This window comes from Fusarium odoratissimum, assembly GCF_000260195.1.
Source record: "Fusarium odoratissimum NRRL 54006 unplaced genomic scaffold supercont1.32, whole genome shotgun sequence".
NCBI classification, from domain to species: Eukaryota; Fungi; Ascomycota; class Sordariomycetes; order Hypocreales; family Nectriaceae; genus Fusarium; species Fusarium odoratissimum.
The window spans coordinates 286,667-313,814 of record NW_022158716.1 but is presented as its reverse complement, the minus strand read 5'-3'; the positions used below and the strand labels follow the sequence as shown (position 1 = coordinate 313,814).

General features: G+C 45.3%; 7 protein-coding genes across 7 annotated transcripts; 2 read left to right on the top strand and 5 right to left on the bottom strand.

Moving 5' to 3' along the window:
* Positions 1-255: 255 nt before the first annotated feature.
* On the bottom strand, positions 256-1,902 carry FOIG_13338 (uncharacterized protein; the record flags this gene model as incomplete). Its single annotated transcript, XM_031214489.1, has 2 exons — positions 256-1,395; positions 1,453-1,902. 2 exons carry the CDS (start codon positions 1,900-1,902, stop codon positions 256-258), a joined length of 1,590 nt encoding a protein of 529 aa, XP_031055860.1.
* Positions 1,903-2,733: 831 nt separating this feature from the next.
* On the top strand, positions 2,734-3,854 carry FOIG_13337 (oxidoreductase; the record flags this gene model as incomplete). Its single annotated transcript, XM_031214488.1, has 2 exons — positions 2,734-3,060; positions 3,114-3,854. 2 exons carry the CDS (start codon positions 2,734-2,736, stop codon positions 3,852-3,854), a joined length of 1,068 nt encoding a protein of 355 aa, XP_031055859.1.
* FOIG_13336 (uncharacterized protein) lies at positions 3,824-6,051 on the bottom strand (the record flags this gene model as incomplete). Its single annotated transcript, XM_031214487.1, has 10 exons — positions 3,824-4,051; positions 4,103-4,202; positions 4,256-4,362; positions 4,411-4,836; positions 4,892-5,430; positions 5,476-5,536; positions 5,582-5,731; positions 5,777-5,791; positions 5,841-5,854; positions 5,900-6,051. 10 exons carry the CDS (start codon positions 6,049-6,051, stop codon positions 3,909-3,911), a joined length of 1,707 nt encoding a protein of 568 aa, XP_031055858.1. The 3' UTR covers positions 3,824-3,908.
* A 549-nt stretch (positions 6,052-6,600) lies between these two features.
* Positions 6,601-8,305, bottom strand: FOIG_13335 (uncharacterized protein; the record flags this gene model as incomplete). Its single annotated transcript, XM_031214486.1, has 2 exons — positions 6,601-7,249; positions 7,305-8,305. The coding sequence occupies 2 exons, from the start codon at positions 8,303-8,305 to the stop codon at positions 6,601-6,603; spliced, it is 1,650 nt and encodes a 549-aa protein (XP_031055857.1).
* A 2,944-nt stretch (positions 8,306-11,249) lies between these two features.
* On the top strand, positions 11,250-11,495 carry FOIG_13334 (uncharacterized protein; the record flags this gene model as incomplete). Its single annotated transcript, XM_031214485.1, has 1 exon — positions 11,250-11,495. One exon carries the CDS (start codon positions 11,250-11,252, stop codon positions 11,493-11,495), a length of 246 nt encoding a protein of 81 aa, XP_031055856.1.
* Positions 11,496-13,840: 2,345 nt separating this feature from the next.
* FOIG_13333 (uncharacterized protein) lies at positions 13,841-14,591 on the bottom strand (the record flags this gene model as incomplete). The annotated part of the gene is made up of 2 exons (XM_031214484.1): positions 13,841-14,057; positions 14,110-14,591. 2 exons carry the CDS (start codon positions 14,589-14,591, stop codon positions 13,841-13,843), a joined length of 699 nt encoding a protein of 232 aa, XP_031055855.1.
* Positions 14,592-22,490: 7,899 nt separating this feature from the next.
* FOIG_13332 (uncharacterized protein) lies at positions 22,491-23,927 on the bottom strand. The gene has a single exon (XM_031214483.1). The coding sequence runs from the start codon at positions 23,687-23,689 to the stop codon at positions 22,724-22,726; it is 966 nt and encodes a 321-aa protein (XP_031055854.1). The 5' UTR covers positions 23,690-23,927; the 3' UTR covers positions 22,491-22,723.
* Positions 23,928-27,148: the final 3,221 nt, after the last annotated feature.

Genomic DNA, 27,148 nt, shown 5'->3' with positions numbered 1-27,148 from the left:
ACACAAAGCCAGCATTGCCACTCGAATCACCAGTCCTTGTGCTGGACATTTCTTGATCACCTCTGGTCTTGGGTTTACGATATCTGAGACTAGACCAGGCCTATTGCCATTCTATGTACAGGCTTCACAAGCTTAAGGCTGCTGATCAGGTTACTTGTGAAAAGAGTAGTTTAGATAGTCTCTAATCTGAAACTAAGTACTGTATTGAGACTCTTGTGGCTACCATTCCCTCCCCCAATTTCGAGGTCGCTAGGGTCAGACAACCTCTTTAGCGGTTTCATTTGCCCCATGAGTGAGGTTGCCCAACTTCCTCTGCTTACGCCATTCCTCAGCGTAACGAACTCCGAATCCATGCTCAAAGACAACGCGGATCTCCTCCAAGGTCATTCCTGCAGCTTCCGGGTAGCAGAAGAAGACAAAGACAAAACCAATGAAAGACAGCGCAGCGTAAAAGCCAAAGGTGCCAGAGGGGGAGATTCCACGCATCATTGACAAGAAAGTAGATGAGACGATGATATTAGGACCCCAGTTGCACATGTTGATCATCATGGTACCCATCGCACGGACTTCCATGGGGAGGAATTCATTGGCTTGCCAGGGCACACAGCCAAGACCAGCGGCGTAGCTGGCGACGAAGAGAATCATGGAGACAAGAACGACAATGGCAGGCCATCCAACCTTATCATCTGTGAGCTCGAGAGTCTGCCGATCGATGGGGATCTTGGTGAATACACCAGCTGCCAGGAGGAGAAAGACGGGCATTCCCCACATGGTCCAGAGCAAGAGTCTGCGACGACCAACTCTGTCAATAAGGAAGATGGAAGCAAAAGTAAAGATCCAGTTAGTGGCAGTTACAATAGTCCCGACAGCGATGGGATTGTCGAATCCAACGATCTGAAAGAGAGTGCTTGAGTAGTACATCATGGTGTTGAAGCCACAGAGTTGCTGCGTAGCCATCAGACCACACGCGACAATGGCGGCTCTGCGATTGGCAGGAACAGTCACAAGGCTCTTCAGAGATTGGCGAACTGAAATCTCTTCGTTGAGAGCCTTTGCCTGTGTGACACCGTATTGTATGTCGGCCATCATCTGAGCGATTTGGGTCTCGTTGGCTGTTGGGTACATCCGTTGCAAGACTCGAAGGCATTCGTCCAATCGATTATGGAAGCACAACTGGCGAGGTGACTCGGGACACCAGAATAGAAGAACTCCAAGGAGGATGGACGGGAGTCCTCCCAGTCCAACCATGTATCGCCAGCCATGAGGAACTTTGTAGAAGGCTGCGTCGAAAGCGTAGGCGAGAAGGGAACCGGTCGCTAGGAAGACCATGTCGATCGAGATCATACGGCCGCGGTACTTGGCTGGTGCAATTTCTGCAATGTAAAGTGGGATAATCTGGCTCGCGTATTAGTAACAATAAATTTGTCTGTCACAGGGGCCAAAGCAACATACCATCGAGGCTGAACCGACACCAAGACCAACAAGAACTCGGCCAATACACATTTGGACCAGCGAGTATGAAGCAGCCTGCACAACAGCACCGATAGTGAAGAGCACTGAGGCAAACCAGATAGCAGGCTTTCGTCCGTACTTGTCGGCTGTGATCCCCGCGATGATGGCTCCGATAAACGCACCAGCAGCGCAAAGAGCAGTGATGAGCTCTTTGTTGCTAGGGGTTAGGAGACGCCCGCCAAGGTCATCTCCAAGAACCACGAGAACACCAGAGATGACACCAGTGTCATAGCCAAACAGCATGCCACCGATGGCGGTTGCAACAACGCAGAGGTTGAGGAAAAGGCCAGGAGCAGAGTCTTCAATGAAGTCCTGCCCTCCTTTGGTGTCATTTTCGACGTGGCTGACTTGCGTCTGGGATGACTCCAAGACTTCGTCGTTCTTTGCCATTTTGTGTTGAGGGGGAATTAAAATGGATCATATATGACGGTGCTGATGATGGACGAGGGAGTGAGAGTGATGATCTCTGACTTTTTATACTTATGTGAAGGAGCTGAGGGTGGCTATGATGAGGTATAGACCTCGTCTATCGGGGATACCCAGGACTAGCAATCTGTGTCTAGACCAGTGCTGATGCTCTGTCTGACCAATGAGCGTGCATAGAAATGGTTCTCGGATCAGAGCGTGGCCAAACCTTGATTCTGGGGTAGAAGCGGAGAACCATCGCATCCCCCTCTCCCCATGGGGTTGAGGTAGACGAGCCAGATTAGCGTGATGGGAATTAAGCCCGGTAGTCCGTGGTCGAGGGAATTTTAAGAGAATGGAAAGTGTATCCGTTGTCAAGGTAATTACTTTGTTGGGCAATGAAGCCATGACTCGTAACCCCTGGTCCATTTGTTGTTCCACACTGGGCAAGTCTATCCGCACTAATGGTTAGTCTCTCCGCGAGATTCGACCCGCTTTTTCGTACAGAGTGAATGATGCCCAGAAAAGCAAGTAGATGCTGATCCTGGGCAACTCTGTCCGCACTCAGCCCACCATTCAAACCTACGATAACCAGCCAACTGCGAAGCATAGGAAAAGAGATACCGAGTTCAGACACAATGTGATCCACCAAGAAGATGGAGATGCGGGGATGTCATGGAGAATTATCTGGACAACTTACCTGTGTCAAGACAACATCTGGTGGCAACGAATTAATATAAATGTAAGTTCAATGCCTCCTCCTCTCTTTCCAATCATCCACCATCAACCTTCGTGCTCTACACTCTCCTAGTCACCATGGCACCTCAGAAGCTCAAGATCGCTGCTGCTGGCCTCGGCCGCATGGGCAAGCGTCATGCCATCAACTTTCTCAACCGAACACCCCGCGCAGAGCTCGTCGCTGCCTTCACCCCTGATCCCACCGAGATGGCCTGGGCCAAGGTCAACCTTGAGCCTCATGGAGTCACGCTTTACGATGATTATCAAAAGATGATTGAACAAGAAGGTCTGCAGGCTGTTGTCATTGGAACAGCTACCTCGGTTCACGCTGAAGAGGCTATCCAAGCCATGCAAAAGGACCTACACGTTCTCTGTGAGAAGCCTCTATCTACGAGCATTGAAGTGGTAAGTATACTTGCTGTCGATACGCATACTACATGGCCTAACTTTCTCCCCAGTGTCGCCAAGTTGTTGCCGAAGCCAAGAAACGACCTCACCTGAAGGTCATGTGCGGTTTTTCCCGCCGGTTCGACGATTCCTACCGTGATGCCTTCAGCAAGACCCAACAGGGTGCCATCGGCCGACCTACCATCATCCGCAGTCAGACCTGCGATAAGCACGATCCCTCAGGCTTCTTCGTCGAGTACGCTGCCTGGTCTGGCGGTGTTTTCGTTGACATGTCAGTGCACGATATCGACCTGACTCTCTGGTTCTTTGGCGATGAAGTCATTCCCAAAAGCGTTTCTGCCCACGGTGTCCGTGCCGTTCAGCCCGATCTGGGCAAGTACAACGACTATGATAACGCCGTCGGAATCGTCGAGTTTTGGGGTGGCAAGATTGCCTACTACTACTGCTCGCGGATGATGGCTCACGGACAAGAAGACACCACAGAGGTCATTGGAACAGAGGGCAAGCTGACTGTCAACGGAAACCCCCAGTCCAACCTTGTCAACTACTATCACTCCGGCGGTATCACCCGCGAGGTGCCTGCTCATTATTATGGACGTTTTGAGATGGCTTTTGTGCAAGAGGCGAATGAGTTTGCTGAGGCTTGCCTTGACAACAAGCCTCTACCTCTCAAGCTGACAAACGCTGTGAGAGCTGTCGAGATTGGTGCTGCTCTGCAGGAGGCTCTTGTGAGTGGAAAGCAAATCAGGTTCGATGAGATTGGACGCCGCATTGAGGAGCCTAAGCTGTGATGCATTATAGATTTGGGAGAAAATATACAAATAGGTGTTAGGTATTGTTGACTATCAGTCCTCATTGGTGTCTTGCGTCCATTGTTGCTGCAATGATAAACTTAGTGAATCTGTTTGCCAGCCAGTCTTTTGTTGAATGTGTCGTAAAAAGTCGAGAACCATATCCTGATCCAACTTTTCGGTAAAAACGCTGCCCCCTGCAAAATGTTAGAAGAGAGAACTGTCATTTGGCGACAGGTGCGACAGACAAACTGATAATGAATGCCGAGCTGTGAATAGCGCATTTTCGGCTTTTGCATGGGAGCTTGCTAACGCTATTATCTGAAGTAAATGGTTTCGAATCGTTCGCTATGTCAGTCAGTTAGATCCCATTGAAGGATTGGGGGTAATTGGATTCTGACCTCAACCTTCTTGCTCTCTCGGATCTGCTCAAAGACTGAATCTGTAGTAATAGGTAAAGACATGACCAGAACAATCTTGGCAATATGGTAGTATTGCAAACCAACGGCTAATAGCATTGATCAGCATAAATCAGATCTCCAGCAGTGAGACTTACAGTGAAAAGGCGAAAGGACCCAAATAGTAGGTAGCAATTTCCCTTCATCCTTATTTCTGCCGCTTTCTAGGATTGGATTGAAAACAGCCGGCTTGGATTCAAACCAACCATCAACATCCAGTCGAATGCTCTCCAGGCTTTCGTTAGAGATGGATGAGTCGGATGGGTAGATGGAGCCAAGAGATCGGGCGAGAAGGTAGACCATTCTGTTTGCGTAGGCTGCATCATCGGTGCGTCGAAAAATATCAGATTGGAGATAGTTCTCAAGGTTTGATCTCAGAGGCCGTAGTCTTGTTAATGAGACATAGATGTCTTGTCGGAGACAGAGCCATGCTGCAGCCTCACCAAGACCGCCGTTGAAGTCAAACTCTGACATCGAGTTGACGATCCTGGATGTTCCTGTCAGGTGCATTTCCATATCCTCCGCTAGGAAAGTCAGCATCAATGTCGATGCGGAATTGTGACAAGTTTTCAGACTTACCGTCCATCTCCTCGTATTGCCGCAGTATGGCAATAGCGGCAAGAGTCTCCTCATCGATATGTCCACTCGCTTTATCAACAGCTTCTATCAAGACACTTAGACAAGAATTGTAGTACTCCAGTGCCTCAGTCGAAGTATCTGCCTTGTCTCGATTGATATGACGCGAAGAGAAGGCGAAAACCGCGTATCGTAGCACAGGGAAGTACAACGACCGGCGGGGAACTTCCAACTCAAAGTGGCGATTCATATCTGTTGCATCAGCCCATAAAGCCATGTTTTCAGTAAAGTTCTTGATAAGCTCGGCCTCGCGTGTTGTGAATTGCATCGGAGGACGGGAATACGGCGAGTCTGGGGAACGAACGAGCTCAGAGCTGTAGCGGAGGTGACGAGTCATTTGCGTACTCGCTGGGGAGTTTCCTGGCAACGACGTTATACTCTGAGACACATGTGAGGCCGGTGATATATGCGCAAGTGCAGGCGCATGTTGATCTAGTTCTGTGGTATCAGGAGCGACTGCCAAGTGTTCAACCAGAGATATACTGGAACTGTTAGCATACTCAAGGCCAGAAACCTGTTCAGCTCACTCTTCTTGCCCTCGATCCTCATAATCCTGTGATACTCGTTCGGTTTCGTCGACGTATTCCACTGAAGTCGTCAGCCTTGTGCCTAGATAGCTTTTACACAGCCTACATGATTTTCTCAGTCGAACCCAGGTTTGATCAGAGGAGAAGGTATATTCAGCTGAGAGGCCAAGGCCCGGTCGGAAGCGGATTTGCAGAGCGCGCTCGCAGTCTATGCCCGCCTTGGCGCATGCCGAGCATGATGGGATTTCTTTATCGCCTTGAATCAATTAGATCAACACAGACAGTTTCAATATGTACCCACATCGTACATGGCGCACTGCTCCCTTTAGCAATTCGTCTCAATATAGTCGTAATTGGGCACCTACCTCTGCATGCAGTACTATCCAGATCAGCCGAGGTTAGGGGTCCCGTATAGCGAACTTACCATCCGACGGCCACGCGACTATTCTTCTTGGATACAGGATTTTCTGTTTCCATTAGAGTCTTGTTGCACCTCTCAGGAAGGTAAGAGACATTGAAGATAGAAAATGAAACTTTGGCCGAATGAAATAGCGCTTGAGCCATGTCACGTGACATATTGCTAGATTCAATACCTTGCCTACTTAACTATCAAAACACTCGCTTCAATCAAGACTATGCAGTGTATAATTAGGGGCCAGAGGCCTGCTACTATTGCTTTTGCATATAATATTACTTACTTACATAAACTCTTTTAGAGAATTTTAAGAAGCTCTTTACCTCAGTATCTATTATGTAATTAAAGATTTATGCTTTTTATAATTTGAAAAAAATGAAAAGTAATTTTATTAGTTTTTAATAGTTAAAAGCTAATATTTCATTATAATATTAACTTTAATTACTTTATTTACTAATATATTTTTATTATACTTATTAAGTATAAGTTTAAGATTATATTACTAAAGTAAATTATATATTTTTTTAAATTTTTAAATAGAATTTCTCATAAGTTAAACTACTTAGTAATAATATATAAACTTTTTTAAAAAGGCTAATTAAAAAAATAATAAAGTTTAACTAATTAATACAAGACCTAGGAAAGAGAATTTAATTAATCTCTTAATATTAGTTTATAAGAAATCTAATTAAGCACCGTATACTATTAACTTATTCTTTAAAGCTAAAACACCCAGGCTCATAAGCAATCTGCCCACCACCATTTTGAACATACTCTATATCCTCCCTTGGAACCTTATATCGCCAGCACCGTCCTATGTTATTCCCGACAGTAGGGACATATGAGATGACCTGACAGGTTGGCTCCAGGTGGCAACTCTGCGCACAGTCCTCCAGTGATAGGGATTGGGTAAGCCCGATCGTCTTCTGTTGATTACTTGCGCCGTATACGCTGCCCTTTCTACTGCACCACTTGTCGCTTGGGGCGGGGCTGACGAGGGTACACGGCGGGTCATACTCAAAGATGCTGATGTCGTCGAAGCGGACGGAGCCTCTGTTGAGGCCAGAAAATTGGACTTGAGTTTGCACAAAGCTGGATGTGATTCCATCGAAGACGATCTTCCTCTTGACGTAGCTATCTTGAGGGCTTACCTCGCCGCTAAAGTCGGTCTCGTACGCCTTGGTGCCAAACATCGTGGTGAATTTAATAATGGGATTAGGAGGTGCACCGCTGGCTACCATGTCCGCAGGCGCATAGTTATAAGTATAGGCATATCTCTTTGCTGGGTCCAGGCCCGCGATAGATTGGCGGATGGCGTAAGCGGCAGACCCAGATCCGACAAGGGGAAAAGCCACTTCACTGTAAGGCATGGGGTTAGTTTTGAAATTATATATAGAGAGATGTGAGTACGCACGCGTAATGGCTGCCAGAAAGAGCTTTTGAGGAATCTGTTTTAATCGTGACGCTCCTACCGAGCAGCGATGGTGCACCAGTGTACTCGCCGCTTTCGTCGGGGATTTCGAAGCCTCCGTTGATAAAGTAGTTTGTTGGTTCGTTTGGTTCTGCGGTCGTTGTAGTTGTAGTTAGAGCCTCTTCCGTTGTCGAGGCGGTGCTCTCCTGAGCGGTGGTCATTTCAGCGGTGGTCGTTTCGATATTGATGGTCTTGGTGCGTGTTTCTATGCCAGTGCTTGATCCAACAGTACTCGTCTCGTAGCTGGTGGTTTCTGCAGTGCTTGTTTCCGTGCCAGCTGACGCTTGATTGGACGTTGCAACAGATGATATATCTTCACTCAGGCTAGCAGCGTGGGACGTAGGCGTCCACGTCTGTTCTGTGGTCTGCGAATATGTCTCTGCACTTGTGAAAGTGCCATCTGATGTACTGTAACTCGCAAGAGTTGTTGCACTCGTAGTCAATGGCTTAAAGTCCGGAGTATTCGATAAAGTCAGGCTAACGGCGGTCTCGGTTAATAATACAGTTGTTATAGCAGCGGCGCTAGTTGCAGAGGTATCTGAGGAAGGCACCTCTTCAACAGAAGAAAAGAGAGCAGAGGTTGACGCCGGAGAGGATGGATCAGTTGACACCGATGAACCATATGCCAATGTAGTGTCGCTTGGCCTACTAAGAGCGCTATCGAGAGATAAAACCATTGATGTGCTGAGCGACGTTGTCGTGGAAATCCCGAGGACTGTCGACAGCGTTGTTTCTCCTAAAGCATCGCTGCTTGTTGCTGACAGCACTATCGACGAGGCTGGATTATCTGTGAGTTCTGTGGAGGATGTCGTCGCAATGCCGCTGCTGCTGCGTGGGCGGCATGGACCTGCGTTGACCTCGTAGCAGAGCGCAACTGCGACCGCGAGACAACGAAAGTGCACCATCGTGAGAGAGCCTGGGTTACCTAGAAGTGCAACCGCCATGGTGCATGGTGGTCTATTTAAAAGGGGATTAATTTTGTTTTAGCCGAAAGAAAAAAGCCATACCTTACCTTAATTAAAGTTAGGAAATGGTCTCGACTATTAAATCCGCTGTAATAAGTGGCTAAATCCTTTATTGGGCGTATACGCGAGGCTATTGGCAATAACTCTCACTAACGCGGCAGACTATTGTTTTAGTCTTTGTCCAAGCCCAATGAAGTGCTTATATCCGTAGATAGTACGAAATAGATGCTGCGAGGCGAGAAGAGGCTCCACATAATAGTGGAAGACATCTATGCAGTTATTATATAACTTTGCAGTACTCCGTGGAGTAAAATTACTCCTTAAACCGAGAAAGCGCTACTGGGACAGCCAAATCGGGCGGAAATGTCGCCATTTTAGGCGGCGCCAGCAGTGCAGGGAGTCTAACGACTAGAGGTCGCGCGGAATTCAGGGACGAATTGTCATTCAATGCACTATCCTACGTCTGGGGAGATCCCATTGTCACCGAGGCCATCCTGGTCAACGGGAATAGAATCCAGGTGACGACAAACCTGGTATCGGCTTTGAGATATGCTCCCTATCATCCGAGTAGATCAAAAAACACAACCACCATGAAACCATGGGTCGATGCCATGTGCATCAACCAAACGGACAGTACCGAGAAAGGCCACCAAGTTTCCATGATGACGGATATCTACTCGCAAAGTGGTATTGTTCTGCGCTGGCTAGGATCACCAATTGATTAAATACACGCCGCGATGGATGCCGTTGAGGCTGCGGCGCATGAGCGACGTATTCGTGGCGTGGATGTTGTCTACTACGAAAATCAGCATGAACTTCTCGATAGTTTCGAACAATTACAGAGCTGATTGAAAAGATTTCACGTTGTAGATGCCAAGAGGCATCTTCCGTTCATTGAAGAAACGTCCGTGATATCCGGCATTGTCGGGGATGTTGAGATCCATGCAGTCGTGAACGCCACACGACTAAGGTGATATTCGGAGTGCTGCAGGAGCCACATGGCGCGGAGCTGGAGCTTTGTCGATCGGCCCTATCGAGGGCCTTTGATTTAGTTACGAATTTGGCACAATCAGTTTCACAAACGGGCCAGCAAACTCGACGCCACCTTTCGGGAATATTCATATCCTATTGGCTTTCTCCTGGCCTTGCTATCATACAGGAGTACGCAAGTTTAGTCAAATGTGCCGGGAATACTTCTACCAGATAATTTACGATGGGGCATACACCAATTTACCATGGCTTAAACAGTTTCCGTGGCTTCTTGAAGTTAAAGAAGTTGTAAGGGAATCTCCTACAGGCCCCGCTCAACCACTTTTTGACGTATGGTACTGGACTCGCATATGGATACGACAAGAAATCATCCTTGCTCATCATCCAGTTTTTATTTGTGGATCTCGGTGACTCTCATTGGAGGCTATGGAATATTTCGCAGTTTCGGTGAAATGGATGGTGGATCCATCTAATTCTGCATTATTGAAAGCGGAAGCCTCCAGGTTGGTAAAGGCATATCTGCCTTTTTGGCAACTACTTCATCATATCTTCGAGAGCCTCCGTACCATAGGCTTTCCTTGGAATGTCTTTTCATGTCCTGAAGATCTTAAAACTGACATCTGGTGGGCTACGCCGGGCGCTCGGGCACTAACGAGAGCGAGAGAGGGATTTCGTAGGTATTGAGACTTAGCATATCGCAGCTGACAAAGCTGCGGGACACGAGGCTGTAGCACCAAATTTAGACTCGTTGCGGTACAAAATCAGAATCTTATAGATCGAAGCCGGAGTACAAGGTTCACCCGCACACTGTAAGTTTCATGGTATAGCCGTGGATAAACCTAAGATTCTATATGAACCGCTTTCTTTTGCTTGGGGTGCCAGCGATGCAAGCTCACGACAAACAGGCCAGATGAAAGGCAAAGGGGGCGTAGCTAGGAAAAGGCTTTACTTTTCTTTATGATAACATTATCTGTATATTTATAAAAGGAAGAGGAATTAAATATGCCTCGCTCTGGTAAACTAACAAAAGAGAATTAAGTTAATAATCAATAATATTATAATACTTAGCTTTCTTAAGATATGTCTCTAATTATATAGCTATATATCTAATAAGTACTATTAAATAGGTTAGTTTTCACAGTTGAGGATCAATCTGGTCTAGTCCCCTAGCGCTCATCCTCCTCCTTTTGTCTATGTTCTGTCCTTTATGGTGTTTTCCCCGGCACCTAGTACTAATATATCCGGGGGCCTATAAATACTGTTAGATACACGGCATGTATATTGAGCTCACAATGGGGTGAATTCAATGGATTATCGAGTAGAAACTCTTGATCTTGTTGATTGATATTTTGATGATGCCTTGTCTATTTTCACTCGTCAGAGTTCGGGGGCGTTGGTCGAGTCTTGGTGCTTTCACAGCAACACGCCACACACGTTGTTATAACGAAGGCCAAAATACCATCTATGCGCACGCAGGCGCCAATCTAACAAAAAGGAAGCCACTGCATTCGGAGTTGTCACATTGTGTATTTTACATAATAGGGCGTGTGATCGTAATAGCAGTAATACTCCAGTCGGACCTTAGTATAAAGATAAATGTAAGACTAGGGACGGGGAAGAAAAAAAAAAAAAGCAGGAACTTATACACATCCAATAAGACACATCAGAGAATCAGAGCTCGTCACAAGAGTCGCATGGGCGGGGTTCGGCCACGGCCTAATATCTCTCGGTCCGAAGAATCCCCATCTCAGCCCCGAGCTACCTATCAAACTATACAATATAAAATAAGACGTTGTCTGTAAGCCGATTCATAAATGTTCGAGCGCTTGGCCTTTCTTTGGTGGATATAAAGATATAAGATTATTAATCCAATGACCTGCAAGAAAAGCCCAGGAAACCTCTTAACCTCAGCCAATAAAAGCCATTGCCTACCATGTTTTCCGAAACCCATAGCAACGGACAACTCCCAACACCAAAACGAAATTCAACAACACACAATGATAAGGGAGTTTCTGTTCACGTCAAGGACTTACCTGAATCGCTTGACTTTTGGACAGTCCAGACAAACGGCAACCTGTCCGCTGCTTTTGAGCTAGAATACGTCACTCAAGACTTTCCAATTACTCTCAGTCATGGCGAAGACCTTTCCACTTTCCAAGAAGCATATGAAAATAAATAAAAGTCTGGTTTAGTTAAGCACGGGGGCAGCATCCCGAGATATGTAGATATCCCCCAGGTGCCTACTCGCCCATACACCGCACCGAGAGTCTGGATTACGGCATTGTAATTGCTGGCGATCCGGAATATGTATTGAATTCTGCATAGACTCAGACGGCTCGGCCTGGGGATGTTGTCGTCCATAGGGGACCATGCATCAGTGGATCAAACACACGAACCAATGGGCAAGGGTCATTTTTGTTCTGTTTCATGTATCGCCTCTTGAGATTGCTGGCAATCGGTTGGCTGAGGACCAGAACGGTATGGGTGTCCCTGGTTCTCATTAGAATAGATCAGCCAGTTATCATGTTGATACTACCTTGTCTTCAAAGGAGAGGAAGCTCACGGAGGGATTTGGCTCAACAGCATAGGCAACTAGGAAAAAATAGAACTTCAAGAGTCTTACAAGCTGAAATGTGCTTGTGGCTGGTCTTATCTTATCGCATAAATGCAGCATGCTGCCTTATGAAAGCAACTTGGCAACCTAAACCACGGTAAGATCTGATTTCCTGACACTACAAAAGCATCTCTTTCTTGAGTACAACCCCAAGGTTGTGAGATGAGGTATCTCTTGTAACCATCTACAGGAGTTCTGATCCGCGGACTAGTTTCCTAAGAGAGAGCCTTTGCAGGCCTGACTAGGGGAGGCAGCTGTCCAAAACCGATCTTCTCATCGTCTGCGCTGGATCAACCTTCCATAATAACCGTATCGCCGTCTTCCACTTACGTCAACTCCTGTCCATTAATAGCTTTATGGGCGCCTTTCCACATTGAGTCATCTCCTGGAGACATTCTGACCTCCAGTCTTGATCGAAGTCAGTTCCAAATTCAGCAACCTACTCCATGAACAAACATGAAATGCTTGTGCCAATAGGATCACCGGTCAACAAGCCACTCATTCCCCATACTTCAAGCAATCTTCCTAATAGAAGTGATGTACGGAAAGTTCGCCAAATAGTGAATTTTTTAGAAAATAAAAGATTCTTTTTTTAAGAAAAATAAAATAAAACAAAACGCCATATAAATCAGTGTTTATTTATTGAAATATGATTTCCTTGCCAAATCCATATACCTTACAGAATAGCTTATGACTGTGACTCTCGTTGAGGATCACAGCTTTCACACCCATTCGCGGCGCGGGGCGGAAAGCCTCACCGAGGTGGCTTTTTTTCCGGTTGAAGAAGCCGCTGTCCGCCACGATTTCATCTCTTTGATCATAAAATCTCGTGATTTTCATATCAACTCTCTGCCTCAGGAACTACTCGAAGCTTCCAGCTCCTCGAACCTATTGCCCTTGTACAGTCATGGGTCAAATTCACCAGTTGCTGGGTCCCTCATGCCACCGTAGATGGCGCCATTGGCCACTGGAAGAGTTCCATTCCTGAGCTTTCGAATCTTAAGTTAGAAGGCATCTCCACTGCAACACCATACATATGGCGGCTTCGAGTTATAGTCTACTCGGGAATTCATAGTGATACATCAATAAAAAACCACTGGCGTGCCCATAGCCTAGGAATTTTACATTCTCATACCTCCATCACCCAGTTTATAATTAGTCTCCTTCATAAGCCCGTGTAGCTTACTGCATATATAAGTTTAAATTCCTATATCGTATTGTCAGGTACTTCTAAAACCGATATGAGAGAAGTTGCAGATCCTATACATAGACAAAGTGTTCTATAAGACGCCCAACATTTGTAGGTACGGTGACGTGAAGAGCTGGATGGTTGTGCCAACCTTGGCCCCAGTAAGCCCACCGTTGCATATCGTACAGAAACCTGAAGTTAACCTTATAACCTAAAATGACTGGGGCACGGCTGGAGGTATCCATTACTCAGAAGGGAAACTTTTACAAGGCTGAATTGCCCTTTTTAAAATGACACCTCTAAAGCTTGTACCCACTGTATGCATGTTTGGTGCTGGTATTGGTAGAATCCGGCAGTGATAGCCAATTTTTGTTCCGAAGATGATAATACGCATTAAACAATACGTGTCAGTTGGACAATTTGAGATTCACGCAGCAAATTTCGATGTGGTCCCCTCTCCACAAAGATTAATGGCTTTGTCATTATTTTAACTGCCACTTAAGACGCTGCCAAGTTACATATAGCCAAGTGAACGCTCAATGCATGGGCCTATAATCCATGGCCTTCAGAGTATTTAAAGGATCGGCGCTGTTTCCCAGGAGTTTCAAGATCCATGATAATTTAGCGGGATAAGACGTCTTACCCCCCATATGGCCTTTGCCTCTAAAGATCCTGCTTCAGGGTAAGCATTGACTTGTACACAATGTTCTTGGTATTAAGCTCACCTGACGTCTTTGGGAGGGCCATGTTCTAAGCAAAGATAGGTATGGTCGACTGGAAAGACAGTGTCTTCCGTGCCCTGAATTAGTGATAAGCGAGAACAGTCTGATCTGTCAAGCGTTCCGTCTTTCAGCAAGGAGAACCTGCCGCTAGACTCCCTGATAGTCTTCTCCATGTCCCCTTGAAACCCCCATTTCCAAGCAAACACCTCAGCAGCGCTATTAAGACTAGAGTCAGCAAGAGTATGCCTCCAAATGTAGAATGTCTCACCTGTGAGAAAATTCCCTATATTCGATTCCGTCAAGCCATTCCGGGTCAAAGACGTGATGGCAAGCACCACCATGAGAGACTATACTAAGGAATCTGTTGTGGTGTGTATATGCGGCTTGAATGGCGTAGTAACCTCCGGTCGAGATGCCCCATCCTACCACCTTCTTACTATCGATGGCCTCGTTCTCGTCGACCCAGTCCAGGACACTTGACCACTGACGATCAGGGCTCTTAGGATCGTCGATAAGAGCCGGAGAGTCTCCGGTACCAGGAATCTCTACCAGTAACATCCCGATCCCGCATTGGTGATATGCAGCAGCAAAACAAGCCATTTCTGGCCGCCAAGAGTCCAAACCTCCAATTCCAAAGACGATAGGCACCGGGTTTTCCTTAGAAGCACCGCTGGGCAGAGAAATCCAGATTGGAACATGTTTTCCCTCGCTTTCAAGGCCGTGCTTATGGGGCACAAGTATCTCTTCCATCGGTATGCCTCGCAGTTGTAGGCCCTTGAGAGTTAAAACCTTTGATCTCTCCCAGGCATTACGTTGGATATCGGTGAGTATGTGTGGCTATCGAGAAATGAACCAGACGTTTGCGGCGCGAAGGTAATATTCTGACGCCTTTTCCAGCTCCCCTGCCTGTTCTATCCTTTGTTTCCTGTCACTGGTGATACGCAATCTGTGGCGGGTAGAGTGCAAGGCAGTCGAGGCCCCAATCTGCCATATTCTGAAAATTAAATATGTCGCAGAAAGTTTCAATTAAGGTTTCTGGACGGCTTTCCTCTGCCTAACCCATCGATGATGAGATTGTAACATCATTCTCAGTAGCCTCACCATTGTGAATAGTGTCTTCTGCGCATAAAGTCGCAGTTGGTGCAGCAGCATCTGTGGTTGTGGCTGGACGCGGGTGGGTGCCATCTTCTGGGGCTTCTGTCCGATTCGAAGTGTCTATATAGGTTAAGATCATCCTTTCCTGGTCCTGCGCTGGACTGTTGAAGCCGGTTAGAGTCAGCTCAATACGTTCTAGCTCTTCCGAAGATGTCAAGTCTTGGCACGTGCCAAGCAGGATTGGGAGCTCTTCAACATTCTAAACCAGGGCTTGGGCCTATTCTTTTTAGTGGTCAGCCGTGTTCTAGGTATGTTACCATCTAGGGTTCGCCATGGCTTATCATCGGTCCAAAAGGATGCCAGTACGTCTGTAGAGTGGTTAGTAGATGGCAAGTATCCCGCACATAACGAGAATTTTGAACAAGAGTCCATCTAGACTCGTTCTCTGCGCCACGACATCGATGTCTACTAGACTTGATCAGCATGAGAATCAACGACATGGCAACGAACCCGGCAAATGCTGTTCATGGAGTGACCGTGAAAAGATCACAGGCTTTTGAAATGTATTCTCAGGTCAGTCTGCAGAGTTGCAAGGCATGCTGCGCAACCGTTGCTGCATTAGACGGGCTGTTGTCGGCTACCGAGGGAGTGTTAGACGGTGTCGCGACAAGAGAGATACGAGAGGAGTGGTGACGACCATCCGGTAGAGGTAGTAAAGAGAATGGAGGGTCATGAGCTTCGATTCGTCCTTGACGACTTTCCCGCCAAAAGACGGAACAGAGTCCTGAGATCCGTAGGCACGACTGGTGGCGGCTGACAATTCTTAAGCTCCGGAATGTCCAGATTCGCCAGGTTATGCCTAACCAAGACCTGGACCCTAGCCCTGACACAGAAAAATATCAGTTTTGTCTAAGCAAGAGAATGGCCTGAGGCTTACCAGATGCCCATCAACTGGAGAGACTTTTGCATGATAGACGAATCCTCCACAGCAACCGTTGAAAAGTCACTAGAGCAAGGTCTGCAAGGCCAAGCGGTGTCCATATGTGTCCTGGTAGACAAACTACCACCTTCATCTACAGCTTGGGCGGCTATTAGCAAGGGTATGTCGCATTGCTCTTTTCAAGCATCCCGTGCATATGCCCCAGGTATTGCCGAGACATATATGGATGCCCAACACGCCTAAAAGTAAGATCGTTTATGTTCTGCGACAACAGCATCTTGAATGCTCGCCGACTCTGATTCTTGAATGAACAGGGACCTGAAACTGGAGCATGATGTGCATGCAAGTACTTCAAAAGCTATCTTGTTAGCTCGATGATGAATCATTCAACCAAAGAACCTTTTGAGAAGGAAGCTGACCTACGTGTATCCTGGTTCGATCCATGTCACATCTTGAGAACCAATAGAGACCTAAGCATTATAGTGTTTGGATCGTGTGTCATAGGGCTTGTTTCAGTGTGTGAACGAAAAAGACACAGATCCAACTACATTTTGATGACGACAGCGCTCGCATGCGGTACGAGAGAGTTGTGGAGAAGGTCGAGGCCTCGAAGGGGAAGTCGGAGTAGGAACTGTTCATGTTCTGCTCAAGGTTGTTACTAACAATAGGGGAAAAAGATGAAAGGTTGTGCGAGAGGACCAAAAGGACCTTGACTCCAGCCCGATTCTGTCCGATAGAGAAGCACGTGGAACACTTCTCCCTCGTCGAGCTCAACTTGAACTGCTCTACGTCCTAACATGGTGGTATAGTATCCATCCATATATACAGGTATATCATTTTGAATCTGTGTACTGTAGCAGATAAATAGCATCCAGATTAGGCCATTGATCTCTATAGTTCAGCGTTCCTTCAGAAATCATTCTTGACGGCTTAGCTAGACAATTGACAGCCAATATGGTTTCCTTCCCGTTTCCCATCCCTCCCAAGTCGCCGTTTCCTATGGCAAACATTCCCTTTGGGATTACAGCACCGAAACCAATGTAGGCAATGTTGTCTAGATCATTGCCTTTGGCCATACTCTGACCAAAGCAGCCGAGCCCACACCCAGGTGTTGCCGTGGGTTATCCAGTGTTGGATCTTCAGACTTTGAATCAAAATGAACTCGAAGGGGACGACTCACTAAGAAATACTATTCATTTCGTGAGCTAACTCTCACTCTGACGACTTAAACGCGAGTTGACCAACCTAAGCACCTGATTAGTCCTCGCTCAACGCATTCGCTGCGCTTCCCCAAAAGAAGCGAAGAAGATTCCGTAGGCATATAAAGGAACAATTGCGGGATACAAACTTGTCTCTCTGCCAGAAGGCATCCCCACAGGACGTAGGAATAGTCTCGCAGGTAGACGCCAAGATGCACGTACCGATGAATATTAGTAGCTTTTCTGACTTTATGTATTGTCTCGAACACGTCCAGTTGGCTCTGCTGTCACTATATCCAGCAGAAGGTGCATAAGCAAGAGGTTTATGTCTCCTCTAACACCTGTAACATCGAGGAACGCCTTAGCAAAGCCTATGACCTTTTTAATCCGGATCCCTTAAAGGCTAAGCGATTTATACTGGAGCGGCCTCTGAATTAACCAATACTTTAAGACTTTGCTGCAAAGAAATAGAAGAAGGACGACTTCCATGATAGGCTAGCTGCTCGCTTTGATAAATTAACTTTTTAGCGCCTGCTTGTCCAGTGGATCATAGATGCAAAGCTCTCTTTCTGTGTCTCTGAGCATGAGGGGCTCTGGAAGGTCTTTAGTTACCTTAACCTTTGGCTTAAGAGACTTTAGTAAAACTTATTTGTAAAATGATTCGGATAAGGATCATCACCGAGTTTCATACTTACAAAGCTCATATTATTGAAATCTTATTGCAGAGCCCTAGCCCAGGTCTATATTGCATTTGACGGCTGGACTTCTTTAAATAGACATTTCTTCTTCTCCGTTAACGCTTTTTTCCCTGATGAAGACACTTTTCGGCCTCGAAAAGTTCTCTTGGGCCTTCCAACCATCCCTCTAGCCCACACTGGCGAGAACGTCTCTGCAGTGGCGATGGAGGCGCTACAAAAATAAGATCTGATCTCTCACAACAAGATTGAATCCTTTGTCCTGGACAATGCTTCCAATTATGGTCGGTCCATCGAAGAGCTGGGGCGGAAGCTCCAGTGGTGGGACCCAGCAAGCAGAAGGATCTGCTGCTTCGGCCATATCCTTCACCTTATCGCCATAGCGGTGCTTTTTGTTAACTATGGCAATCGTCTTGAAGACCTGTATTCAGATGACTTTGATAAGTGGACGAAAGCAGGTCCCGTTAGCAAATTCCATAATCTTGTCGTCTGGGACAGTCGATCAAATATTAGAAAATCCGTGGATCCCCCTCTCTTTAGGATTCAGACCTTAAATCTAAAAGTCCTAGATACAATCATCTAGAGATGTAAATCTGAGAATAACTCTTAGCCTGATAATGAACAACCAAGTTTCATAAAATATACTTTCACCCAGCACTACTGAGCAAAGTAAACAACAGCAAATGGCTGAAGAAACGTATGTACTTTGCCTAGCAACTCCTAATCTCCAACTAATAGCCGATTGTCTCCGATGGCCTCTTCGTGATCAGACATAAAGGACTAGATTATATCTTTTTTTATAATCGCAGATCAATAACCTGATACCAGGACGACCAGCAGGTACGAGTACCTATCCCTAATAGTCCCACTGCCTTATCCCACAGATTCTGGTGGAGGCTTGATGAACTTAGCCGTACAGCTAATCCATGAAGCTCGCGTAATGCAGGGACATTCTTAACGCCGCTAAAGTCATCAGTCAATATCACAGACGCATTACTAGCCGTGCTACCCTTGCCCTTACGCTTTCTGGCCGGCTCTCCGTTCTTTCTCTTTGCTGTATTTAGTATGGTTGCAGCCTTCTTTCGATGAGAGGCTAGGACCTCGGAAAACTAGGAGAGAAGCTCTTCTCCAGTGATACCAGATGCTGACTCGAGTTCTGCGACTAGAGCCTCTTTAGAAGATGCGAGAAGGAAGGCTTGAAGGGATAGATTAATGATATGCGCGATACAGCATATACGATGTCCTTTTGCATTAGATTTAATCTATTTAATGCCAGCTTATAGCCTAAACTGCATAGTTAACCAAACTTATGTTTATTCATTAACTTGCGTTGTATAGACTTAAGACATATGTCATTTGAAGTCGCGTTATTACCCGTGTGCTAACCAAGCTTTGACTGTATCCTGTACTTCTCTAAAGTATCAGTAATAGCCTGCGCTTGAGCTTCTCTATAATGACTCTCTGCATATTCCTGTAGAGATATTAGTGCCTTATAAAGCTTTTAGTCTTTATCTACCTATTGTGCATATATAGCAAGTAGAGAATGTTAATGCAGTGATGTCCAGAGGTCTGTTGAGATATGAATCGGACTTAACGCGGTGGTGAGACTGTCCTTGATCTTGCTGCTGTAAAAATCATGGTTTGCTGCAATATATCGGACCATCGTATGTCGTAAGGCAATAAGGGAGTCTTTAATATATGGGTTATAAGCGAGAGGGAGTTATTTGGCACTCTCTGACATACAAGTATGCTGATTAATGCTTCCTGATATGCTTGCTAGTTAAAAGTATTTCGAAGTATATCCTCGCTTACTATAAGGCGAAAATGTGCAGAGATTGAGCGCTAGGTGTCTGATATAGACCTGGTAGACCTGGATGCGATAAGGTGGTTATTTCCGAGGTGATTAGCAGGATTTGCCTTATAATTATATTATTTATTTCTATAAATAGTGCAAATATAGATGGTTTTACCTTCAGTCTTGCGTCCGCGTGTATTTGAATAGTCCTACGTAATGTCTATAATTGAGAGGAAGTTTGACGGCAATCCATTGACATCTGGAGGGTTTTCTCTAGCACTAATAATAGATGATGTGTCAGATGACATATTAGTAGGTAAAATGCGAGACTTTGAACGTGGTATCATGAATTGAGACCTGATATCAATAAGTTTTATGTCGACCTAGCACCAATACATGAATGCAGATATTGAACAAAAGATCAGTGTAGATTGAGGACTCTCTCTTCTATCTAAAGAGCAACGAGAGTCGGTCTCTTATGCCTATATTTAGTCTGCCGATCTTACAGGCAGCAGGCTACTACCTGACGCTAGGTATGGCGTAGCGTTCACGCTGACCGTAAAGCTATTCATAATGGTTGTGATCCTTGCCCTTGACCTAAGCGAAGGCCTCCGGTGCTTGACATTTTAAAGGATTTTTCGAGTGCCAGGGCTAAAAAATTATTTAACCGTTTAAACAGTTCTAGGATACTTTTAATCAGTTAAACGATTTAATATACATAAACGTTTTAAACGAAACGAACGAATGAATGAATGAACGAATGAACGAAAGTGCCAATGTATGAGAGTAGGGTCCATACTCGTAAGGAGCTTATCATTAACCTCGAACTGGCCAAGGGAATAAGAACGCTTACATCCAAGTGTAGAGGATAAAGAATGGCCCTGTTATTCTCTGGTGAATGGTAAATGACTGTTGCCCAGCTTTGGCGCAGGTCATAATGAAAAACCCTATCGTGATGCCGAAGTAAATATTTGGGAGTTCAAAGGGGTATACCGGCGCTCCGAATCGCTCAGACCCATGTTGGTTTCACACGATAGACTGACCAAAACAGGTTCAAGTGAGAAGCCGCAGGAAACGTCGTCAAGTGTGGATTTCGCATAGCGTGGGGAGGTGTTATACTGCAGCCGAATCCACGAGTTCCCCAGGCAGGGAAATCCCACCTTTCAGTCTCTGTAACGGAAACCAAAAGTCCTTGGCAACATTCAAAAGCATCCGGAGTGGATTAATACCGAGTAAAGAGACTTTTAACTTCCGTGATGTGAGGGTTTCATATGCGGCTGTGTACTTTGGCAATAAGGTAAAAATGAGAATTGTTTAATGCCAGATGCATCCTAAGTCGCAAACCGAAAAAGGCCGTACATTGAACACACAATTCACTGGAGTAAAGGTTTGATGAGGATCGACATTAAGGTTCACCAATCCGGGTCAAGACCGCATGCTAACATGCCATGACAGGTCGGCACTGGCTAACTGACACAGCCGTTCAATTTTAAAAGTTACCGACATGCAACGGCTCAACTAGCAAACGCCTTGGCTTCTCTGGCTAGACTCTTTGTATTGCTTCGTGAAACGTGGCCAAGACCAACAGCATTGAGGGTCGAGAATCCTCCGTCAAGGAGATGCTGCATCCCCATCCTTTGCGTTCTAACAATATCTATTCCATTGTACACTCGTATTTCCCCCTCCTTCTTCTCAATAAAACTTAAATAACCATTGGAGAATAACATACAGGTATGCTTTTGGGTTCCGGTTCGTAAAACAATGATAGAAAGGCAGGGATGTTAGGTGCCCAGTTAATGATTAATTGGGGCTACAGGGCTCCATACAGCGGGCGGCACTGGCAAAACTCCACGTGCTTGCGGCGTTGACTGGTGGCTACAGGCTGTGGGTTAGTTGTGGCTTGGATGGCTGCTCGTCAACGTAGTACTTAATGGATAAGCTAATTAGCGAACCACTTTTAAACGCGGGAGTATCTCCTCGGATTTTGCCGATTCTCCCTATCACCTACCCCAGTCCGTTCAACATGTGACGAGGCTTGTGGAGATTGTCAGGGCATATGCCAACCGTAACGAGATCCGGTAGTTGGCGGGCGTTCTTGGTTGTCGAGCAGTAAACACCGGCAAGCACAGCGGTGATGTGATGCCGTAGACGATTACAGTACAATCCCTGTTTTATTATTGGCGTATTATTACTTGCAGGGGTATATAATAAATAAATAAATACATATTTTCAAAATTCAAATAGTAGCCCTTGCTTCTTAGGCCCGGGCTGTATTGCGTTAACAGAAAAACAGGGGCTGAACGGTATGTTAAACCGGCAATAGACGAATGCAATAGGCGAATACCATAGGTAAATCGGTCTCATAGAAAACGCTGACTTGGACGGCAAAGGATTCGTTTGCTACAACGGACATGAGCCCCTTGATAAAGATGCAAACAACCCCGTTAACACAGTCGCAACTATTGGAGAAGAGCCCATTATTAGGCAGCTATAATAAAATCCTCGTCAATGCAATAATATTTAAGTGTTTCCCTGAAGGTTACTTATAGCAGTACCTAAAGTTCCTATATTAATCAGCATATTATAGTAATTTAATCTTTCCCTATTTTATTTACTAATAATGATCAGTGAGAAGGTGATGGTGTCTATTAGCACATGAGAGGCATAACATCAGTGCAACCATGTGAGTTGGCGTTGATTTGTTAGCCTTGTTTTCTCCGCGATCAGAATCCTCCCGCTTTTGCCCACTTTAGGAGGCTTTTGCCAATGCGCTTATGATGGTGACATGGTAACAAGTTCTCATCAGCCATTGGATCGGAATGCGGGGAACAGAGTGACGCAGTTTTGCAGAAAGTGTCAAACCAGAGGGGCAACTACACGCTAATTCTGCATCCAGCCACATCCGGAAAGCCTTCAAGTCGTCAGGCAAGCATGTGAAACAGTAGTACCGTCTTCGTGTATTGCAAGGTTTCTTATTCTTGTCTCCGAAAACAGGACCAAGCCTAAATGGCTCCAAATACGTGTTTTTTTTTCTTCCTGTTTTCTTACCTAGACAAAGACAACAGATGCACTCTTTAATTTTTTTCGTCAAGAAAAATACTGCATCCCCTGTTTAACAAACCACAAGGCTCTGCTTTGCGTTTTGGACAAGGATGATGTCAAAGCCATGATACGCCCGAGAACATGGTATAGCCCCGTGTTAGACTGTTTAGCTCCATTAACCCTCCTTGTGAATTATCGTTGCCACCAAGGGCATCACCCCATGGGATTGTGGTGGCCGTGTCGTTGGATGAAGACGTTTTCATCATCGGGACATCCACTGATTTGGGTGCTTCACTCCTAATATATTGTTGAATAAGAGCGCAGTTGCAGTCGCTATGCCTCAAAATCTCTGACTTGAGGTGGTAAACTTGCTCAATGAGGTCGTTATAGCAAGAAGAGAGTTGCTGATGCCGACCTTCCAATATTTCCACCTCAGTGGCCAAAGCATTTTCTTGATTCTGCTTGCGAGCACGGCACTTGGCAGCAGCGTGTCGGTTTCGTTCCGGAGCGCTCAGAGGCCATCTATACCCAGCATTATTTAACTGTGTTTCCCTTTCTCGTGGACTCTTTGTGTCGCAAAGAGGCTGTCTGTGTCTGGGCCTTCTCTCACGTGCTGCCTTCTTGTTCGGCTCCAGCGCCGAGTGAGCACGGTTTAGATCTGACTGTTTGAAGGAATCTAGATTTCCTTGGCCATTGTAGCTTTGGCTAAAGTTTGGTGTAATGTTCTCGGCCATAGGAGTCTCTTGTATGGGATAAACGAACTCGGAAGACTGCTGGGCTGTATATGATGCGAAGGATGGTTGCATACTACCAAAGCTAGTTTGGTTCAAGAGGCTGTTAGGAATTTCAGTATTCCTGGGCTGACTGAAGTCTGGCGTTGAGAGATCCGAGCCTTGAAAGCCCGTGGAGTTCGTGGTGACAAATCCAGAAGAGGAAGCAACCCAATCCCATGGAAGTAGGCCACCTGGTATATGTTGCCGTGCATGTTCAAAGCAGGGTTGCTCCACTCCAAGCTCATTATATCCAAAGAATGAAGGCGTCCTCAAGTAGTCAGCGTCTTCTGCGACATCTGCAAAGGCCATGGCTCTTGTATTATGAACTGTGCTGTTCCGCCACTTGGAACTTTCTGATGCTCTTCTTTGGGCGGGGAGGTGCGTAGGAGAGGGTTCAATGACCCGGACTTGGGTTGTTATCGACTCAGTCACTCGCTAGATTCGTAGTAATTGCTTCTGTGGGCTTGGTGACTGGCCTGGCTAAAACCCAGTGGTCTGCATGAGAATTCAAGATTATCAAGCGACTGGGCGAGGCGATCAGAATAAAATAACGAAAGCTCCCCAATAACACATCATGATGATCTAACGCAGTATACGGGGACCGAGGTTCTATCTCCGATACTGTTAATTAAGGGTGGATGAGAGACATCAGCATGTACTAATACTAATGCAGAGCCGCTCAACGTCGATCGTCCATCCACACACCTTCGACTCTGAGTGCACGGACCGAATTATGATGTATGGTGAAACTGGCTGTCTCTTTTCGAACACGCACATAAGCCGTCAACAAGGATCAGCCACGGAGGGCTGTGTTTGTAATTGTTTGTGATTGTGATAGTGGCTGGAAGTTGGTGGAATAGAAACAGGGATTGGAAACAGTTGAAATGCATTCGAGATTATTTCTGAACCCTGGAGGTTGTTGTTGGATGTATCCATATTTTTTTGGTCAATGCCTTAAATCTTGATGCTGGAGGGGAAGCGACAGTTGTGTGGGCCACGTACAATGACGCATACAGTGTAATGACGAGGTTGGTGATGTTGGTAGAGAGAATCCAACTTCTCCGGCGCTCAGTCTTGATTTATACGACTGGTTTCTTCACCAGGTCTTTATAATATCTCTTTTAATACATATAATTATTACTACTATCTAAATATATTTAGGTCCAGTCAAAAATTGATTATAATACATTTAATTTAGTGTTTAGGTCTGAGGTCTTGTTTATATCCCGCTACCACGGAAGTTCCCGGTCTCGTTACATTAGGATCGCCACAGGGATTGTAGAACTTATGGTCAGTCCCTAAGTACCATGCAAGCCTCAACGAAAATTTCAAGTATGTCTCAGGCTTATGCTATCGGTGCCAGCTCCGGTAAGGCTGGCCGTCCCAACCGCCCATGTCAACTTTAGGCGTGACCTGGGGATCCAAGAATTTGAGCTAGGTGGAGGGCGTTGGAAGAAGGGGAATTGGCCATGTGGTGAGGATGGCGTGAGAGACCAAGCAACAAACAGCACCAATCAAGCACGGTTCCGAAATTTGTAGAATATATCATAAGGCTCAAGTTTCCGCGTCCGGCGCCACGCTTTCTTTTCTCTAATCGATACGAAGCAGCTTACAGGGCAATGTCAGAGAAATGCAGCCATGCTGCATGGACAAACCTGCAATTTTATCTGAAGAAAGGAAATGTGAATAACTAATGTCTCAACGCCATCGAGCGGATTTCATTGTCATTGTGATGGCAAAATTCGCCAGGAATGATGGCATTTCCGAATAGCTAGCATGTGTTGAACGGGCACTTGGTGTCACGTGCAAGCAGGGATACTTTATTAGAACCGAAACGGTAAATCTCTAAGGGGCTGAATTGAACAGAAGACATTAATACACCAATCTGAATCAATGGACCGAATGCACGTAATGTTTGACAGAGGATCCTCAGAACATAGCTCAAAGAGCTATGTCTTGTCAATAGAGCCTGACCTGCTTGCAGTGCCTATCCGATTTCTACCTTGATAGTTACTTTTTAAAATATTTTATCAACTTCACTTTAACTCTAAACTTATTTAAATTTTATTCATAAATACTTAATTAAATAAATAATATTATAAGATCTATTAAACTCTTTATTATAATATTTAATATAATTATTAAAGAAATTAAATTTATAATATAACTATAAAGGTTTTAAGATATAAGGAAAATAATAAAAGATCTTTTTTTTAGATATTTAGCTATTTAACTTTAACTACTAGAGTGTTACAGGGTAGGCTATTTTAAGGTATATGATATACTATAATACTCACTTTGTTATAACACTCATCGAGTACATTATCAAATTATTATTATACAGTATGCTTGATTTTTTTTCTTCTCATTTATAGTACATACTATTATCCATCCTATAATTACTTCCTTCGATGGATCCAACCCCTTCCAACCCCCTCTCTTACCTAGCAACAACCACGATGTCTCCACCCGGTCTCGATATGAATATCGGCAATGCCGAGCGGAAGATGGCATCTTTCCGTTCCTTGTGTCTTACGGGCAACTTTACATGTGCCGTCACAGGACACGGCCTCAGCTGGTTTGGAAATCCAGACATCGGTCCGGCGGTCCAGGCATGCCATGTTATCACTCATCTATCAATTGATTTTTAGTATATAAGACTAGGAAGAGCCTATATCTTTGCCTTACCTAGGGTCATCTCACCCATTGTAGCAACCGCTATATAACCGGTTGAAGTCATTCTGAATGGCCCTTTTACAATGATACTAGATCCCTCAACTTCAAAATCAATATGTAAAAATAATGAAAGAATAAGACGATAATAGATCTCTCCAACTGCTTTATGCCCATGTTATTTAATATAGGTAGCTAGGATACACATTATATGCCCATCGAAGCGTTCAGATCGCTCATACAGGTAAAACTCGAAACTGGAAATGAACGAAGTAAAGAAGTCAACCCATCAAGAGGCCAGAACCTTCACTTTGGCTTGAGATCTGATCGAGGTCCGTTCTCGAGAGCGCTCCTCCAAGTGAAAGTGGATTGCAGGGAAAACACAAGCATGATGAGCCAATGACATTGCAAAACGTCCACTTTCAGTGAAAGTAGGAGAATCAATAGAGATGTAGTCTTCATCAGCGTATTTACGGCTTTATTGAGAATGTTTAATGAGGCCTACTAGACGTTTTCGTCAGATAGGTGTGATAAATGGTTTGGAGCTGTATCGTATATAATACCAGGGTGATACTCTAGCACACCTTTTGCAAATATGTAAATATAAACATGAATATCACTTTAGCGTGTGATATCACAATATGCAAGTCTGGGCCAGAGTGAGCCCAGTGCTCTACTTTTGCTATAACTCTGGTTAAAGCCTAAGAATTAAATCTGGGAAGACTACATAGTCTTGTCCTGCCTCCGAAGGACTTATACCTACGCCAAGGTGCCCCAGTTTCAGGTAGCATAGTAGCACCAAGTTACCGCTTCTATTACAAAGGAAATACTTAGCAGTAAGAAGCAGGCAGATTTTTATCTAAGATTATTATATTAGGGGAGGTCAAGGATAAAGCAGAGCTTATATTCTATACTAAGATAAGTAATAATAGTTTCTAGATATTTGATTATATTAACACCGGCAATATGGCTCTGACCGTATTAAACCAACTTCGCCGAGCTTACCAAGCATCAGAAATCCGGCAAAGCTCTATTTCGCATCGACCTGGTATTCCAAGGCAAGCGCCTATGAGCAGTCTCAGAGACACAGTCGCA

Bases quoted from the DNA above. Each gene is read 5' to 3' on its own strand.
- FOIG_13332 (XM_031214483.1), bottom strand. From the start codon at position 23,689: ATGGCCTTTGCAGATGTCGCAGAAGACGCTGACTACTTGAGGACGCCT.